Raw genomic sequence first — 17,804 nt, 5'->3', positions numbered from 1 at the left:
GTGACGATGATGTAGAGGAATGTGGTGATGTTTGCAGATCTTTCCCTGGAAAAACGATTAAGCTTTGTTTCAGCTCTCTTCTCATCATTTACAAGAACGTTCTTATATCAGTGTAAGCCTTTCTTGACAGTAAGAAGAGACATTTTAGGAGAAGAGACAACGATGTCACGTATAGTTTTTGTGTTTTGTAAGGATTCTTCATAGTTTTTTTAATACTATTTTCAAGATTATCCTAGAAACAAATAATTGTTTTTTACTATTATGTAATGTGTTGTAATAGTAATGTGTTGTTGGTTTGCAAATGTAAATACACATTTTAAATAATTACATTTCTTCCATAAACTAAGAATTTAAATATTTTTCTTTAGAATTTGGATTTTCATCATAAAGAGAAAGAAATAACTTTTTTTGGCCAACTATCCATTTTAAATTTTGGCCGAAATTAGAATTTTTCAAAGACCAATTCTATCCGACCTTATCTGATCTTCAGTGAGAATGAGAAAAAGTAAAAAATAATAAAAAACTATAATTTCAAAATGAAATTTGTTTTGTACCATGAGAAACTTTTTTTTTCTTGGACAACATACCGTGAGAAACTTAGAACTGTAATATTGTACAGAAAATATTTCACTAAGTTTTCTTTCATTCTTTTTGCCATATTATATTTAACTAATTCCTTAAAATGTAAAAGCAAAACACTACGTACGGAAAAAAGAATACGTTTTATTGAAAAAAATAAAGCTTTACGTATGCATGGTGTATAAGACTCCACAGCCACTCTCTTCGACTATCCGGTGCGGCCAGTTCTACGGACGTGCGGTAATCCATATCCATTAACACGGTTATTATGATCTGAACCACCACCGCTACGTTTACGCCTCTCTTCTCTTAGTTCGTCTCTGATAGTCCTCACGATTTCTAACTCTCTAAGCACATCGTCCATGGGCGGTCGGTTCTTCGGATCAGCCTCGAGACACCGTAGAATTAGTGCAGCGGTTCTGGTCACTGCCAAAATTGGATACTTGTGCTCGAGACGTGGGTCCATCATTTTCTGAATCTTCTTTTTCTGAGTCAGAACCGGTTTAGCCCATTCCACGAGGTTCTGTTGTGCAGATGGTCGGGTTGGGTCTAGTGCTCTTAGACCGGTTAATAACTCTAGGAGTACCACTCCAAACCCGTAAACATCACTTCTCACATATAAATGACCTATAACAACGTTAAAGAAAACATAATTATCTAAGATTCAAATGAAGAGTTGAAACATGTGTTTTTCTTTCTTTTTTTTTGAAAGAATGTTAAATAACATGTGTTTTTCAAACAATATTGCACGTTTTTATTTACCTGTAGCCATGTATTCGGGAGCTGCGTAACCTTGTGTGCCCATGACACGTGTGGTCACGTGGGAGAATCCATTAATCGGACCATTTTTGGCTAGACCGAAGTCAGAAAGCTTGGCGTGGAAGTTCTGACAGAAACGGCAACAATTGTTAACTAAAATAGAAACATGCATGCAGTAAACGTGTGGGAGATAGAGATGACAAGAAACGACAGCGTACCGAATCAAGAAGAATGTTTGAAGCCTTGAAGTCTCTGTAAATAACACTCTTTTCTGAGTTATGCAAAAAAGTAAGTCCTTGAGCTGCTTCAATGGCAATTTTCAAACGTGTATCCCATGTCAACGCCTCTCCTTCTGCATTAGCATATTACATTCACATCTTAAATATAAAGAAAAACAAGAAGATGATGTGTAAGATAAGGTGATTAATGGTTGAGTAAAACTGTACTTGAGAAGAGGTGATTCTCAAGGCTTCCTTTAGGCAAATACTCGTAAACCAATAGGAACTGATTCTCTTCCCAGCAGTAACCTAAGAGCTTGACCAGATTTGGATGATGAAACTTCCCTAAGAATCTCACTTCACACTGCAATTTTGCAATATATACACACATTACCAAATACATCCCATATAACTGCGTTCAAGAAAATTAGTGATAACTATAATAAAAAAACTTACGAAATATAATTTTGCTCAATATTTTACACATTTGTAAGGTCAGTGGTCAAAGCTCGTACATCTTCATAAACTGATATTTATTTATCATCATATCTTGTCGAAAACCAGGTCAAGATTTACTTCTTTTTTTTTTGTTTATTGTTTCTATATCTCAATAAGTTTTTATATTATATAATTATATGTGTGGTCGTGAATGTTCTTTCAAAGTTTTTATTTTGATATTGTAGATATAACCGAATTTCTAGCTGGAGACTTTACACATAAGAGAAGAAAAATAATTTCCACGCATCGACGCAAGTAGGCCTGGGCATTTTACCCGGACCCGATTCAAAATCAATCCAAAAAATTCTGATCCGATCCGAAACCGATCCGATCTTTTCACTCTATTGGATCTTGTTGTGAAGGACCTGCGGGTCTTGGATCCGGCCCAACTCGAATCCGAGACCCGAGTGGGATACCCAAAAACCCAAAAATTCAAGTATATATTAGGTATGTATGGATGTTTCAGTTTATTTTTTCGTATTATGAGTATTTTTTAAGTGGTATGGTTTTGGGTTTCAGATAAAAATTTAGATTTTCAAAAATATAATTTGGATAATGAGATAAAATTTCAAATATTTGTCATGTCTTTGGATCAGATTTTAAATATAAAAATTACATATTTTTTGAGTATTTAAATATCTTTAGGTATTTTCTGTGTGTTTTAGATTTTTTTTTGTTGGATCCGATATGATCCGAACCGATTTTGATCCGTAATCGAACCGAATCCGAATCAACGAACTCAAATTATCCTATTGGATCCAATTATTTAAGACTCGGTCCGACCTGGACCTGAAAAAATCCAAACCAATTCCAAACCGAGAATTTTAAATTACTCTATCGGATCCTAAACTCTTAGATCCAAAAGACCCAAACCCGCAACGATCCGACGCAAGAAGAAGACATTCAACCACATCATTAATTATCTAATATACGTCTCGTTGACCATGATATACGTATTTTTCGTGATTGACTAATGCAGTTACGTGAGGATTCCTTGACTTCTTCTTCCTCTATTTCTTGGCTTAATGTTTAGATTGACTTCTTCTATTAGGTATTAAAAAGTGGGGAATATAAAAAGGACAGGTACAATTAATATAAAATTTGTTATATTGTGCTATATGATTTGTTGTATTATGTGTTTTGTTTTATTAGTGATTGAAATGTGGCTAGTTAGTTAACTTTTTTTTTGGTCTAGGCTAGTTAGTTAATTGACTAATGATGTTTAAACATTTTTAGAAAAATTGTATGTGTAATCCTAAACCATCAACTTGGCCTCTGTTTTATAAGCGGATCTATTGACAATTAAATGGACGATTGATGCTCTGCTCCATATTTGTGTGTAAGGCATCGTTTTAAGTACAACTATAACAATCATTAAAAATGATATGACCAGATTATCTTTTTTTTTTGTTACTTCTGTCATAAATACATCCTAAATCTGAAAGTTTTTTCCCCATAATTGCGCCTATTTATACGTAAAATGCTATTTCCAATCTATATTTCCTAAATTAGAAACATATAACGATTTCAATGCAAATTGAATAAAAATAAATGAAAAAGGAAAGAAAATATGTACTTGCCTGCCATTCATGCAAGCCTTGAGCACTATCAGGGTTTGATTTCTTTACGGCTACTGGTATTCCGACGCCGGCCCTCGACGGAGCTAACGTCTTCTCTTCCAGCCATCCTTTGAACACCTGTCCAAATCCACCTTCTCCGATCATCGACTCCGGTCGGAAATTCTTTGTCGCCGTCTTAAGATCCGCTAATGAAAACATTTTTAGACTCGGCGTCACTATCTTCCCGCTCGGCGGCACTGCCTTTTTACCTATACCTAGTTTCTCCACCGGCTTTAATGGTGGACTATCTACGGATCTTGTCTTCTCCCGTTGCTTCTCACGCGGGGGGTTATAGACGGGTCTCGTTGGCCGTCCTGGTACCGCCGCTGGAAACTTTGGTTTCAAACCCCTAGCTGGGGGCATCGCCACCAACGGCGGGGGAAGTTTTATTTTTACTGGATCTTGAATATTTTTCACCACTGTAAGATCAAACACAAGATTGAAATTAGATTGAAATTTAACTACATCAGGTTGGTTTAAAAAGAAGAAAAGGCCGAGAGATGTGTGTAGGAACCTGAGAGGGGCTTGGTGGAGACAGGGCTCTGTTCATGTCGAACACTAGAAGATCCGCCAGGACAACAGTTCCCCATCAAGACACAGCACAAGTTTTGAGTTTGCTCGTTGTTGTTCTATCTTGGCTTCACGCTTTAGGATCATAAGCTTAGAGAGAACCTTTTCTCCAAGTGTCCCCTTTCTTCCTTCCTTTTTCTGGGGGATTTCAGCTGAGAGATGGAGGAAGGAGGCGAGAAATAGAGAGGAAAGACTCTTTGTGGAAATATATATATTATTAATTTGATAAAAGGTCGGGTATTTATTTGATTTCCCCGTGGTTATATAGCCACCCCCATCGGTTTCAATTGTTGATATTTTTTTTATCACCAATATTTTCAACGTAGTTAGTCATGATTCATATTTGTTGATTGCAAAAAAAAAATAGAGATTAATATTTGTCAATTTGTAAATATAAATTACAAGTCAATGGCTGGGTCACAGATCGGAAACAGTTGCAGCTAAAAAGTCGACTTTTATACATTTATGTTCCTTTCTATTTCTTTGTTAGGAGTATATCGTTTAATGTTTTGTGTATAGTGACTTGTAAGTTTGGTGTATTCGACTGAAGTAATTGCATAAATTAAGGTATATATGTATACATGGTCAGTGCAGAGCCAAGTCGGATGAAACATTAATTTCAAGCATCCAAAATTTTTGAAAAAAATTATATATAATAGACCACTAAATTTGCAAAAAAGATTTTTAGGTCCACAAAATTATTGAAATTCTTAAACTGTCTATAACCTCCAAAATTTCAGGACCGGTCCTAAATATATGTATTACCTGCTTTAACTAAGGCTATACAATAAAAACATAATATCTATTTTGCAAATGATTTATAGTTTTTCATGTCCTTTTTTGCTAAAATTTGTTACATTAATATTTTTTTTTGGATTTTATGTTTAATACGATACAAAGCCCAACCCTAACTAACCAAACCCAACATTGCAACAAACCGAGAAACCTAAAGAACTGGAATAGACCGGTTAGAAAAAAACCTAGCTATGAGACACAAGACCGCCGCTGTCGCTTGTAGAACCACGGCTAGAACCTTCGGAAACACATGACCGCTTCAAGAGGAGAGACAAAACATAAAACTTCCACTTCAAGCAACTTTAGAAAGCATCCAGTGGGACAAGAACCTCCATCACAACATCCTCTGTCTTGAGCCTTTGAAAATCCAATGAGGAGAGATCAAGGAGTACCGGACGACCAAGAGATGGGATCACTTACTCCATGAGAGTGAGCAGAGAAAGGTAGAAGAGAACCCTTGGATAGTTGCACCACCGAAAAGTGTCAAACGGTTTCTGGTCCATTGTCCTCTAGCAGATGCGGCCCCAATAACACCCTGTAAAAGCACACCGCAAACTCACAGATCACTCCGCCACACCCACAACTTCAGCACAACCAAAGCTCCACCATCGACCAAACACATATCTCAAAGCTAACTACGAAACGAAGGATAAAAGGAGCAGTAACCACCAGCACTAGTCTTCGGAGCACCGCAACTAGACCTAGACCCGAATCTCAAAGATCCAGAACTTTCGGAGAGTGAAAGACTGCCACAAACTCAAGCTTGGTCAATAAATCTCAACCACAGGTGAAAAACTATTAGGCACAAAAAGGGGAGACGAGATGCCTCTCACGCCGACGTATGAGAGCAAATAGAAAGATATAATTTGCAGCAGTTAGGGTTTTGGTTTGATTTTTCTACAGACAGTAAAAAGAAAAATTGGTAGCAAAGATGCAAGAAATTAAACTAACAATCGGACCTAAGCAGCAAAGTATAACCAAAGTAAAAGAGCATAGACTAGGACAATGGAGAAACACAAAGCGTGGCAGCGAAAGACTAGAGGACAAGGCAAGAGCGGAGTGAGCGACTAGTTGCTACGAGCAACTGGAGAGAAAGGTGCCCTCAAAACCTTAAAACACACAGCACCTACAGCTTCTGTCAAACCCACAAACTACAACCCGTACAAAGAATCAAACCCGACCCAACTAGCAAATTCCACAAACACCTACCGCCAACACATGACGATGCCGTCGTACGGAAGAAGCTGAAGATTGCTGACCCCAACTCACCCTCCCAGGACCGTTACACCCATTTAACCCGTAGACGATCATTCCAGAGGACGCGACACCATAAAACGAAGAGGCAAAGCAAAAACCTAGAAAAAGGTAGGAAAAAATAGTCAGAGAGAAAGTAAATCATAACTATTAACTTAACAGTTAACACTGAATATATGGTTAGATATCAATCATTTAATTTGCACATTGTTCGTACTTGTTATTACCGAAGTACATTCACTCTGACTCCGCCAATCATATACGTCACCTTGATGACGTAACAAGTAGAGTTAAAAGCAAACAAAGAAATTCTAACATTGACCCAACATTGAATGATAAAATAAAAGCAAACAAATTCGAGATATCAGTAAAAAGTATCTATTTTCTTTTTGGTCAAAAGTAAAAAAATTATCTATTTAAAAACACAAATCAATAGTAGTCAATTAAGATTGGTGCGGAAAAGAGAAGAGGTCTATTGCGGAAAACTTAATAAAAATAGTATGTCGTAAATCTAAAAGACGCTTTTCTGCCAGTTTGTCATATAGTGATCAGTGTGTAAGGAAAAATCTTAGAAAATATCATTGGGAAAAAGGTCAAACAAGAAGAAATCATGTTTAATAAGGCGGGTCCGGGTATATTTGTGACAGTGTATGAAACTTTTATTAGAAAGAGTAGAAAATATATGAAAACGAGAGTCAAAACCATATACATCCGGATGTTCTGTTACTAACGCTAATACGTTGAAACGATGAGCTGCATGAGCATGATATTTGATAAGTATAGTTATAATTAATGTGACTAATGGTTTTTTTTTTTTAAACACACATAATGTGACTAATGGTTAAAGAATGCATATTTGAAGGTTATATTTCCCAGTTCTGTGGCTTTCTTTCACAAACGCGGTCGTTGACGGTCCAAATAAATCTTTTTAAGGTCAGCATAAGATAATAATAAGACACTAAGACCGATGTATGAGATGGTTTAGATTTGTTTTTGTTTAGTTTTAATTTAAGATTATCATGGAAACGTGGGCAGATTGTATGATCTATACAAGGGAAATGATGTGTAGATCGGGTTAGGCAGCGTGTTCAAGATATAAAATATTAAAACTTCCGCGTAAGTCCGTTCGTCACCTAATGTTCAAAAAAAAAAGTCCGTTCGTCACCTACTTGCATTTATTACATTCAATTCATTTTCTTGTGAGAAAAACTCAAATAGTTTCAGAAGTTGACTATATCATTGTATCATGCATGTCACATTCATACAGTTAGTTTGATATCAATGGCTCGAATTGGAGACATATATACCATGTTATAAAATAAATAAATTGACAAAAAGTGTATTATAAAGATTAAATATGGAAAATATTATCAAACTTCATAACTACCACGTCTCTAAACATAAATTTACATAAATTTCTTATATTTATCCTACGAAATTATAAGTTCAGCTATAGTCACTAAAACATTATAAAACACAAAATATTTTCATTATAAAAATATATGCTGCTATTTTAATCATTAAGCTTCATTTTAAGGTGCGAAAATCCCATTATTAAACTGACTAAACAAAACCCTCCCGGAAAAACAAAGAAACAAAGATAAATATTTTACGCGGTCTTATCACCAACCTTCTGCTTACGGTTGTACCAGAGGTTTCACATTTGACTCAAATAACTTAGAAACTCTGTTTTGTTTCCTCTCTTGACCGGTCAGAGTCAGTAGACTTGCGAGACACTCTTCTAGCTTCATAAGATTTGCTCTGAGCAGCTATATACTCAAATGCCACCACAACATCTCCTATTGTCGGTCGTTGATTAGCTTCCTCCTTCAAACACATCTCTGTAATGGCAATCACGTAGTTAAGACACTTCTTTGGGTAATTTCCACGCAGCAACGGGTCCACTAGATGTCCGAATTTTTTAGGTTCGCTGAGATACTGTCGAGCCTACATAAACACCAACAACAAAACACGGTTAAAAAGAGAGAGAGAGAGCTTAAACAGGTTTTTGAAATATTTGGTTTACTTACCCAAGAAACAAGATATTGTTCTCCATTTGGTTTATTCAAATCAATAGCCTCCCTACCAGTAACCAGCTCAAGCAACACAACACCGAAGCAGTAGATATCCGATTTAATGGTTAACTTTCCGCTCATTGCGTACTCGGGAGCACAGTATCCGTAAGTACCCATGACACGAGTAGACACATGTGTCCGGTTACCGACAGGACCGACTTTAGCAAGTCCAAAGTCAGAGAGTTTAGGGTTAAAGTCTTTATCTAACAGAATGTTTGAAGATTTCAAGTCACGGTATATCACGGATGGGCTTATTTTACAATGAAGATACTCGATGCCACGAGCTGCACCAACAGCGATTTTCATTCGAGTATTCCAGCTTAGAGGTTTCTGAGTAGGCTCAAGATCTGAGTTTAACAACAGCAAGAAAACAAATTAGGTTAAATCAGTAAAAATATGATGAAAAATAATAAAATAAATAAATAAATTTATATATATATATATATATATATATATATATATATATATATATATATATATATATATATATATATATATATTTGTAACACATTGACTAACCAAAGAGATGATCTTCTAAGCTACCCATTGGCATGTATTCATAAACAAGAAGTCTTTGAGCACCAGAAGTACAGTAACCAATTAAAGTTACTAAGTTTGGATGGCTGAAGACACTAAGCATGAGAACCTCGACTATGAACTCTTGATTTCCTTGATGCCCATTTGGGTTTAGTTGCTTGATAGCCACCACCTGTAACGTTTTATTCAAGTTCCCATAAATTTTCTTACAACGTTTCAGATGTTTTAGAACTATAGACAGAGAGCTTGAATCACCTGTCCTGAATATAAACGTCCCTTGAAGACACTACCGAACCCTCCTTTTCCGATCATGTTATCCTCCCGGAAGTTCTTGGTTGCGGCGGCTAACTCCTTGAACGTGAAACTCCGTGCGCCACCGCCGGGTTTAGCGCTATTCACTTTCCCATTAACTGACCAAAACCCAAAAATCAAAACATTAATTTTATTTATTTTTTTCTTCATAAACATTTTCAAAAATAAATAATCATCTGAAAATGCCTAACCTAAAATGCCAGATTTGGACCTTGCTCCTATTGAATCGCCTCTTGTGCCAACTGCAAAACAAACATGATAATTACAAATTATAAAACTTTCTGAAGAGAGGGAAACCAAAAAAAAACATATCGAGATATCATTTTACAATAAATAAAAAGAGAGAGAGATTAAGAAAGTTTCAAAACCTGAGGAATCATCGGTTAGGTAAGGAACGGTATCAATGTTGATTCTCATGTCATGGGTTCGTGTGTCGAGACAAGAGAAACAGCTCATCTTGCTTATAAAATTTAGGTAATGAAATGAAACGTAAGAACCAAGAAAAAACAACAACAGTGGTGGAAGAAAATGGATTCAGAGAAGGATCTGGTTTGAGATCATGTCCAACATCTAACCTAGCTCCTTGAAACTTTCTTTTCTCTCTTTAATTCAAGTAAAAGAGGGAAATTATGAAGCCATCAAGACAAACGGCAAGATTTGATTGAATAGTGTTTCCTAAAGAAGGAAAGAGAATCTTGGTTGGAGAGAAAATATAAGTTGATTTATACAAAATGTCATATACTAATGTACAGATTTTATACGAACTTCTAAAGGGAATGATGATCTTTGAAGAAAGGGGTCTAAATTGTTTTTAAAAACGTGGTGAGGGGAAGCAACTGATCAATTTTGAAAGCAACTGAAGAGAAAATAAAGGATCCGTGAGACCTAATTTTGGAACTGCGCGTCCTTCTATTCTTACTTCTGTTTTTTTTTCCAACATTCTTTTTTTTTTCCGTTGGAACTAAATTGAGCAGTTTAATTTTGTTATTGAAATGGAATTTTCTGTTTTTTCTAGAATGCTTTCTCTTTAAATCCTCCAATAAAAATATACGAACCTTGATTGATAGTAGGATTTTTACATTTGGTTTTCACATCCCTGTATATACAATCCATTGGTTTTAAATTTAAATAAATGGATTTACAAATCAAATAAGGCTGACTTGGAAATGTAACAAGTAGATCATAGTATTAACAACAGCACGTTTTCAGAAGAATAACACAAAACGTTAAAAAGAGATAAGTGTCACAAATCAAATACGAATGGATGTGATGATGTCTTGTTTAATTAAGAAAAGGCTTGATGAGTCCAAAATATTTCCAAATTCACTAAAATTTTATTACCAAATCAATAATCTGTAAACTAAATAACACTTGATTTTAGATATTATTTTGAGATCAGTAGAACTAATAACACATTTTTCACATTTCCTTAAATTACTGCACTGGGGTACATTATAAAACGATAGATGAAGTCCAATACTCCCTCATAACTCATAAGCTAATTTGATCACCTAAAAGATTGGTATAATAATACTTATATACCTTGTGAGTACTCTTAGTTGCAACCATCTGTGCAGAGACTTCCCCTATATATTCATCCACAACAATAACAAACCTCCTCTTCTTACTACCGATAAAGCTTTCAAGATTACCAAGTTAATTAGAGCTGCCAAATCTGGATGCTGCTGTGATGAACTTCCCTGAAGGTTAGAGACTGGTGAGTTTGGTGAGACGAGCTTAGCGTTGCGATAAACTGTTTCAATGATAGAGCTTGAGACAGAGGTTGTTGAATGATGACGATGATAATCAAGCAGTGGATACGATCCCAAACTTCTCTGGTATGTGATTCAAAGTTTAACTAAAGGTTTATGTCTTAGAAAGGAACAAGAGCTGTTTTCAAAATTGACAAAAACTGCTCATTAAGGAGTTGTTCCAACGGCAGTGACATTCAAAAGTCTGGTTTCAAGCTTTAAGAGGATCTCTGCTACATTTAACTCTTTCTAGATCTCATCAATGAAGTCAAGAAGATCTTCTACTTCTTGCCTCAAAGCTATTCGATATCACGCCTTGATCATTTCTTCTCGTACCCTTCTACAACAGTGGTGTGTTTGGCCATCAACTTCTCTTGAAGTTCTTTCTCCTTCGAAACTAGCTCTTCAACCTGTGACAAAAGAGACAATTAAGCAAACCTGGGACCTAAGAGATTAGTAGTAGATGGAGAGATATTCAAAACCTTTGGAGATATCTGAGAGGCTGATGGGAGAGACTGTAAAGAAGCTAGGAAAGGTCTGAGTTCTTTCGAAAGATCTTTCAGTAAACTGTCAGTGGATTTGCGAGAAGCTTTGCATGTTTGAATGTCACCGGTTCTTGATAGATCACGCAGTGATGCTTCAAGCTTATCATGTACAAGCTAAGCACTTATGGATGATGCTTTGAACTTCCTGGAGTGTTGCTAGGACCTAATTAACACAAGAAGCGCTTTCACTTAATATCTATCAGAGTAACAAGATATTGGTAGACTACATGTACATGTGCTTTACCTCATCCCATTGGAGTTTGGCCAAATAAGCAGCAGAAGACTTGGAGATTGAGAAGTCAGCCCGCGTGTATATGATGCAAGTGATGAACAAAACAAAGAGCTCAAATATCAGAATCAAAACACATATAGACAAAGGATAATAGTGATAAAGACAAGACCCAGTGTTACCTCGTGAGACTGCTTGACAGCAAATGGAGTGGTTATCTGGCAAGTAAATCCCTAAAGGCAAACACTCCTTGTGGATTAGGTCTGTCTTGATACACAAAACCTCGAAAACTCTCCCTTGAGATGAGCCCCACGGTGAACGAGGTTGTAATGCTCCGTGACCTCCACGTTCCCCCAATGAGACACTTCTATCTCCCTCACCAGCCTCTCACCCACAGCAAACGCAAACTTGCTTTCAAAATGAACAACAATAGGCGCGTAGGAATACTGCGCTAGATTCTTATACGGACCATACTTAATATTGGGCTTCTATTTAGGCTAGAGCATACTTGTTACACGTGACAGTAAATTATTGGTTGAAGCTTTGTGCAGAGGGCTAAGTATACAGAAAAGCCCATATTATTGGGCCTTAATATGGCCTTATATCTGCTAAGGAATATTGGTAACACGTTGCAGTGACTTATTGGTTGAAGCTTGGTGCAGAGGGAGATACAGTGGAGAGTACTAGGTGAGGTTTTGGTTGGGCGATTTTCTCGAGTAAAAATGGAGACGTCTCTGAGGTATTCGAAGTCTTTGAGAATCCATGCGAAGGAGAAGCTCCCTTTCAACTCCAAAACCCATTTGCAGGTGTCAAACTCTTCGTAGCTTCCAAACTTATGTTTTTGTGTGTGTGTGTGTCTACTTTCGTATTTTGAAACAGTTTCTTACCTCAATGGCTTGGTTGGTATCGTTTGTGTAAAGTTTCGAACTTTATCTTGTTTGAAGCAATACTTGGAGTATGAAAAGTCTAACCTGAGCGAAGCTACTAATGATTCTGACATGAGATGTTTTTGCATATTTTAAAACTTGAGTTGTTGTAGGAGCCAAGTTGAGGAATGGTTTAGTTTTTTTTTTGTCTCACACGCTCCTCACCCTTTCCTCTGCTTGTGACTATTGTTTTTGGGTTTTGAGTTTTTGAAAATGTGTTAGGAATAAGGTTATGTGTGACAAGTTAACTTCATTATCATGGCTAATTGGTTATAGTGAAGATAGAAACATTCAGAGGCTTCCTTGAATCTTAAGTCAGTATGTGTATATGACTTGCTTGCTTGTTCTGCCACAGTTCAGTTTCTTATTTTCTTTGGTGATAGCTTCATGGAGAGCTAGATACAGGAACTGGATCCCCTAGTTACTTCTCTGCCATGATCAGACACCTTTTCCCCGAGGTTTGTTCTCACTCTCTGTTGTTTCCCGCTATCTCTTTGTCCTGAAGCATTCTCCACCTAATGATACTAGTGTCACAAATTTTTGTTAGGCTTTAACAGGGTTAGGAGTAGGATTGCATTATGATAAGCGCCACAAGCTTCGGTCTCATGTCCGCGGGAAAAAAGAGTTTCCTATGGGAGCTAATAAGCTTGTGACCTTTAATGTTAAAGGGCGGTGTGATTTTGATCAAGACTTCAATCAGGTTCACTTCTTTCTTTCTGTTTTGGTCTCCAAGTTATGTTTCTTGCTTGAGTATTATTATGCCTTTAGAATGGACTTAACTGTGCTCGTTTTGTGGTAGCAGAAGAATCCTATAGGAGCCGCAGAATTTGCCTGGAACATAATGAATTTTAAGGAAGATCAGGATGTACGAATCAAAGTTGGCTACGAAGTGTTTAATAAGGTACCTCTCTAGTAGCTGAAGCATGTTGTTGGCTCTTCCAAGATTAAATGTTTTGGTTATTTGTTGAAACAGTGTGTTGTTGTCTCTTTCTTTTAGGTTCCTTATATGCAGATTAGAGAAAACAATTGGACTCTTAACGCTAACATGAAGGGAAAATGGAACTTGAGGTTTGACCTGTGACTGCATTTTGATTCTTCTGAGAAATGTATTAGTACTACACTTGGAGTATAAACACACTTTGATTCTTCCAATTAATCAAATTCATTGATCTTACAAATTATATCCATTACTATTGCAAGCCTCTACCAACGAATGTTTCCAAGATTATATTATAGGCAAATGTGATTGTTCTGACGGTTTGAACTATAGAGAAGCAACGGCTGAACCAGAGCCAACTAGACCGACTAAAATGTCTTTTAACTTGCAAACCATAAACCGGAAATCCATCATAATTTTGTTAACCGATTCTAAACCGGGATCATCAGAGAACCAGCCGTGTTTGGTCTGTTTTTATGTTGTGGTTTGTTTGAGCTTTAGATGTTGGTGCTGCTCAGAACATCAACATCATAACCAGAATGAATTTAAAAAGTCTTACAAAGTATTAATCTATATTTGCTGTCAAGATTTGCTTACTGATCATCATCACTCAGAAAGAGGAAAAAAGGATCAGAGATCGTTTTCAAGCAGTAGAAGAAAAAGAGACATGGACAAGTCACCCACTTCATCGTTGGATTTGGTAGTGGCTTTAACTAAAAATCAACGTGATCACTATGCATATTTAAACTATATCTCAATAATGTTCTCATTATATGGCGGCATTATTTAAAAGCTTTGAGTGATGAAGTACTTTTGTTTGTTAATAAAGAAAATTGCACTAGATGTGACAAGTTTTATCCCAAATCTTTGTTATATACTTTTAGTTCCCTAACCTGTAAAATACTACTGGAAAGTAATTGAGATTATTAGAAAGCCAGTTACAAAAAAAAAGTAATTGAGATTATATATCTTATTTTTCATGTATGTGATTCATCTTTTTAGTCTTGTCGACACCATCTTTCTACGTAAATGGTATCAGCTAACAAACTGTTTTAGCATGTAAACTCAAATGTCAAATATTCTGCGTAGGATTATTATATAGAGTGAATATCTTGTTCTCTAACACCTGATACCATCTAAGTATATATTAAAGCTACGTCTCAACAACAATGTTATTTCCTTTTCAAAAAAAAAAACAACAATGTATTCTTATTCCCCTTCAATCTATACTCCAACAATAAACTAATTAGTTTTGACAATCTTTTGTTTCGACTATATATGATTTTTATTTTTAGTGCAGCATTCTATTCTTTATTTTCATTTCACACTGTAATTATATTAATAAACCATGAGAACATTAATCGCTTCAAAAGTCTAAGACCAATCTTACCTTGGTGAAATAAATTTTTACATGCTTACATATGCTCGAAATATTTTTGAATAAATGAAGATTGTTTTTAAAATCATGATATTTTATGAATAAATATGTTCTCACAATACTAAGATCGGATAAAACTTATGTTGTAAATGGTCGTTAATTTATGAATTTGACTAGGTTTTAGATATTTTCTGCATATTTATAATCAGGAGCTTCAAATGTTTATATGTATTTTTAAAATAGATAGATATCAAAACGTGTTTTAGAAAACATATAAAGATTTTATGTAAATTTGGAAGTATAGTTTCTAACAATAATCCATTTTTTATCAAAAAAAACAATAATCCATTTTTATTCAAAGACGGAGATATGTGCGGAAAGCAAAAAATGGGCGGTGGGAAATCGGAAAGTGGGGAGTGCACTCGAAGACAAAGAGGCAACAAAAATGGTCTTTTCAAATAAATTTATAATTTTTTGATCAAAAATAATAGATTTATAATTTTTTGATCAAAAATAATAGATTTATAATTTTGTCAACTAACTCGATTTGGAAAATAAGAATTTCATACGCTTGCTTCTTCTCTTTATTTACCATACATTGTTTTATATGTTATTTCTCTCTTTTTCTTTTCTTTTTAATTTCATGTAAAGCATGCAATCCATCTAGTTTCTATGCAACGATACAGTAAATAGTTGCAATCTTCATCAAGATTATCAACAGTAGTTGTAAAATGTATGCAACTTTATCATTTTTCTATGGCACATCTACGTATTGAACGAATGGCTAATTACTTAACAGATATTGATAAAATAACCGTTATCTTAAACCATGTACAATATTTTGTATTTGGTTATAACTATACATCATCTTTTTTTTTTAATGAATGTTAAATTTATTCAAGAAAAACCTTTTTACAATGGATGCAACATAAATTGAGAGTTTTTTTTTGGTAATCTGAAAGAAAATCTCAAACTATATATCATCTTTTAAAAAGCTAATCTACTTTGTTGTTACAGTTAGAAATTTGATTACTAATATAGGGTATTTTAATCTATCCATCTTCTATCAAGTATAAGTTCTTTTCAAAAAGAAAAATAAACTAGTGATAATTCAGAATAACTTCTTAGAGTGATAAGTAAAGGGGGTTTTTTAATAAGAAATAGACAAGTCCCCCTTGTGTTTTTTTTTCCCAGTTAGTTGTTAACTTGTTATTATCATCTTTCACACAAACTATTGTATATACGGTGTACCATAGAAGTAAAAGGTTTCACAAGAACTTTAATTTCTTTCTTAACATATTAGGCCGATTAGGTGATTGTTCTACACTTATATTTTATAAATAGATTTAGTATTTACTTTAGGCAAGACAAGGTTTATAACTATTTTCCATATTATTTACGTTTAAATATACTATGTTATAGTTAGCCTTTATCTAAAAGACGTTTTAGTAATCTAAAATACGATTTCATAATTTTAAAAAGGTAAGAAACGTGCTTATCGTGAATCCAAGAAAATTATGCGTGGATTAGATACTGTTATTTATAATTTAAATTTTTTTAATTTCTGGCGCTTCTATCACCACTTTTACAAATTCGCGTATTTTCTGTCGAATAGTAGAAGATCAGTACACACGTTCATGGATTGATTAACGGTAGACCTGCAAACTTATTATCTTCTCAGGCCAGAAAATGCATGAGCTAAATTAACACGTTTACAAAAATCGATAGACATTCATATGCACTACTGTAGTAGCTCTAGTAAATTAACACGTTTACACAAATCGATAGACTTGAAAGCAAAAAAAATTTCTCAAGTGTTCAGCTAAGTATATATTAGTCTAGTGCGAGTCTGCGAGATGTTTGATTATTATTTGCCAGTTTTTCTTTCTCGGCATGTGAATTCATTTTCATCAAAATTTTATGAAAATGTATTCAGAGATGCATAGAGCTTCCACTAATTAATTACTTGTTATGGTACCTTACAGACTACAGTTGATACAATTTGTTTCATGGATTTAAAATTATTTATATGAAAAAAATTGGATAGTTTGAAAAAAAAATTACGATATTACAAAAATAGAGTTTTCTTCTTTGACAAAGACCTGGTCTATTATTCATTCATTATCCTTCTTTTGTGTGTCATGTAAGTATAAAGAGATTAAGGTTGGTGATACATCATTACCTGTAGTGTAGGGCTGGGTATTTTATCTGTTAAATTTGATTTGATCTGTTATTTGTTTTGATTCGATCCGAAAAATACGGATATCCGTAAAGTTTCGGAGCAAAGCAAATAGTAAAAATCAATATTCATTAAAAACGAATCAAATCACAAATACGAATTTTTTAAGAACCGGATATCTGCTCTGCTTTGACAACTATATGAATACATACATATTGATTAAATGTAGAGTTTTAAATGTATGAGTTTATATAATTGTTATTTTAACGTATGATTTAATAAAATTTATTCACATTATTACTTATAAAATTATTAAATTAAAAAATATAAGAACATTTTATGACATCTAATTTGAAAATTTAAAAACATATTTACTGCTTCTTTTATTTTCAATTTTATATATCATGTAAAAATATTTTAAAGAACAAACTTATCTCAATTTTTTATATTAACTAAAACGAAAGGTTATATATCCGTAAGTATTCGTAAATATCTACATATTTTTTGGATATCTGATTTTCCGGATATTTATATTTTTCGGAGCAAAATAAATAAAAAAATTAATATCCGTAACATACGAAGCAAATCACAAATATTTTCAAAAATCAGAATATCCGATCATTGCCCAGTCCTAATTACCTGG

At 34.5% G+C, this 17,804-nt stretch overlaps 3 protein-coding genes and 1 long non-coding RNA gene across 4 annotated transcripts; 2 read left to right on the top strand and 2 right to left on the bottom strand.

The window, feature by feature from the left end:
* Positions 1-611: 611 nt before the first annotated feature.
* LOC103830616 (probable serine/threonine-protein kinase PIX13) lies at positions 612-4,570 on the bottom strand. Its single transcript, XM_009106431.3, has 6 exons — positions 4,188-4,570; positions 3,635-4,092; positions 1,785-1,920; positions 1,557-1,690; positions 1,342-1,465; positions 612-1,206 (listed from the first exon to the last, which is right to left on the bottom strand). Exons 1-6 carry the CDS (start codon positions 4,261-4,263, stop codon positions 788-790), a joined length of 1,347 nt encoding a protein of 448 aa, XP_009104679.1. The 5' UTR covers positions 4,264-4,570; the 3' UTR covers positions 612-787.
* Positions 4,571-6,482: 1,912 nt separating this feature from the next.
* Positions 6,483-7,900, top strand: LOC117126528. The gene is made up of 2 exons (XR_004449160.1): positions 6,483-6,730; positions 6,763-7,900. It is a non-coding gene; the product is annotated as an uncharacterized LOC117126528 (long non-coding RNA).
* Positions 7,901-7,923: 23 nt separating this feature from the next.
* Positions 7,924-9,697, bottom strand: LOC103830615 (probable serine/threonine-protein kinase PBL22). The gene is made up of 6 exons (XM_033274841.1): positions 9,585-9,697; positions 9,408-9,458; positions 9,160-9,314; positions 8,887-9,076; positions 8,323-8,714; positions 7,924-8,239 (listed from the first exon to the last, which is right to left on the bottom strand). Exons 1-6 carry the CDS (start codon positions 9,670-9,672, stop codon positions 7,970-7,972), a joined length of 1,146 nt encoding a protein of 381 aa, XP_033130732.1. The 5' UTR covers positions 9,673-9,697; the 3' UTR covers positions 7,924-7,969.
* A 2,685-nt stretch (positions 9,698-12,382) lies between these two features.
* Positions 12,383-17,478, top strand: LOC103830614 (outer envelope pore protein 21B, chloroplastic). Its single transcript, XM_009106429.3, has 5 exons — positions 12,383-12,547; positions 13,051-13,125; positions 13,215-13,367; positions 13,470-13,568; positions 13,665-17,478. The coding sequence occupies exons 1-5, from the start codon at positions 12,464-12,466 to the stop codon at positions 13,746-13,748; spliced, it is 495 nt and encodes a 164-aa protein (XP_009104677.1). The 5' UTR covers positions 12,383-12,463; the 3' UTR covers positions 13,749-17,478.
* Positions 17,479-17,804: the final 326 nt, after the last annotated feature.

Source organism: Brassica rapa, chromosome A07 (assembly GCF_000309985.2).
Source record: "Brassica rapa cultivar Chiifu-401-42 chromosome A07, CAAS_Brap_v3.01, whole genome shotgun sequence".
Taxonomy (NCBI): domain Eukaryota; kingdom Viridiplantae; phylum Streptophyta; class Magnoliopsida; order Brassicales; family Brassicaceae; genus Brassica; species Brassica rapa.
The sequence above is the reverse complement of the archived record's forward strand: the minus strand, read 5'-3'. Positions and strand labels throughout refer to the sequence as shown.

Coding starts and splice junctions, on each gene's coding strand:
- LOC103830614 (XM_009106429.3), top strand. CDS start 12,464: ATGGAGACGTCTCTGAGGTATTCGAAGTCTTTGAGAATCCATGCGAAG. Junction 13,368..13,469: donor TTGATCAAGACTTCAATCAG/GTTCACTTCTTT, acceptor TTGTGGTAGCAG/AAGAATCCTATAGGAGCCGC. Junction 13,569..13,664: donor GCTACGAAGTGTTTAATAAG/GTACCTCTCTAG, acceptor TCTTTCTTTTAG/GTTCCTTATATGCAGATTAG.
- LOC103830615 (XM_033274841.1), bottom strand. CDS start 9,672: ATGAGCTGTTTCTCTTGTCTCGACACACGAACCCATGACATGAGAATC. Junction 9,459..9,584: donor CCTAACCGATGATTCCTCAG/GTTTTGAAACTT, acceptor TTTGTTTTGCAG/TTGGCACAAGAGGCGATTCA. Junction 8,715..8,886: donor CTTAGAAGATCATCTCTTTG/GTTAGTCAATGT, acceptor TGTTAAACTCAG/ATCTTGAGCCTACTCAGAAA.
- LOC103830616 (XM_009106431.3), bottom strand. CDS start 4,263: ATGGGGAACTGTTGTCCTGGCGGATCTTCTAGTGTTCGACATGAACAG. Junction 1,921..3,634: donor AAGGCTTGCATGAATGGCAG/GCAAGTACATAT, acceptor GCAAAATTGCAG/TGTGAAGTGAGATTCTTAGG. Junction 1,466..1,556: donor CAAACATTCTTCTTGATTCG/GTACGCTGTCGT, acceptor CGTTTCTGTCAG/AACTTCCACGCCAAGCTTTC.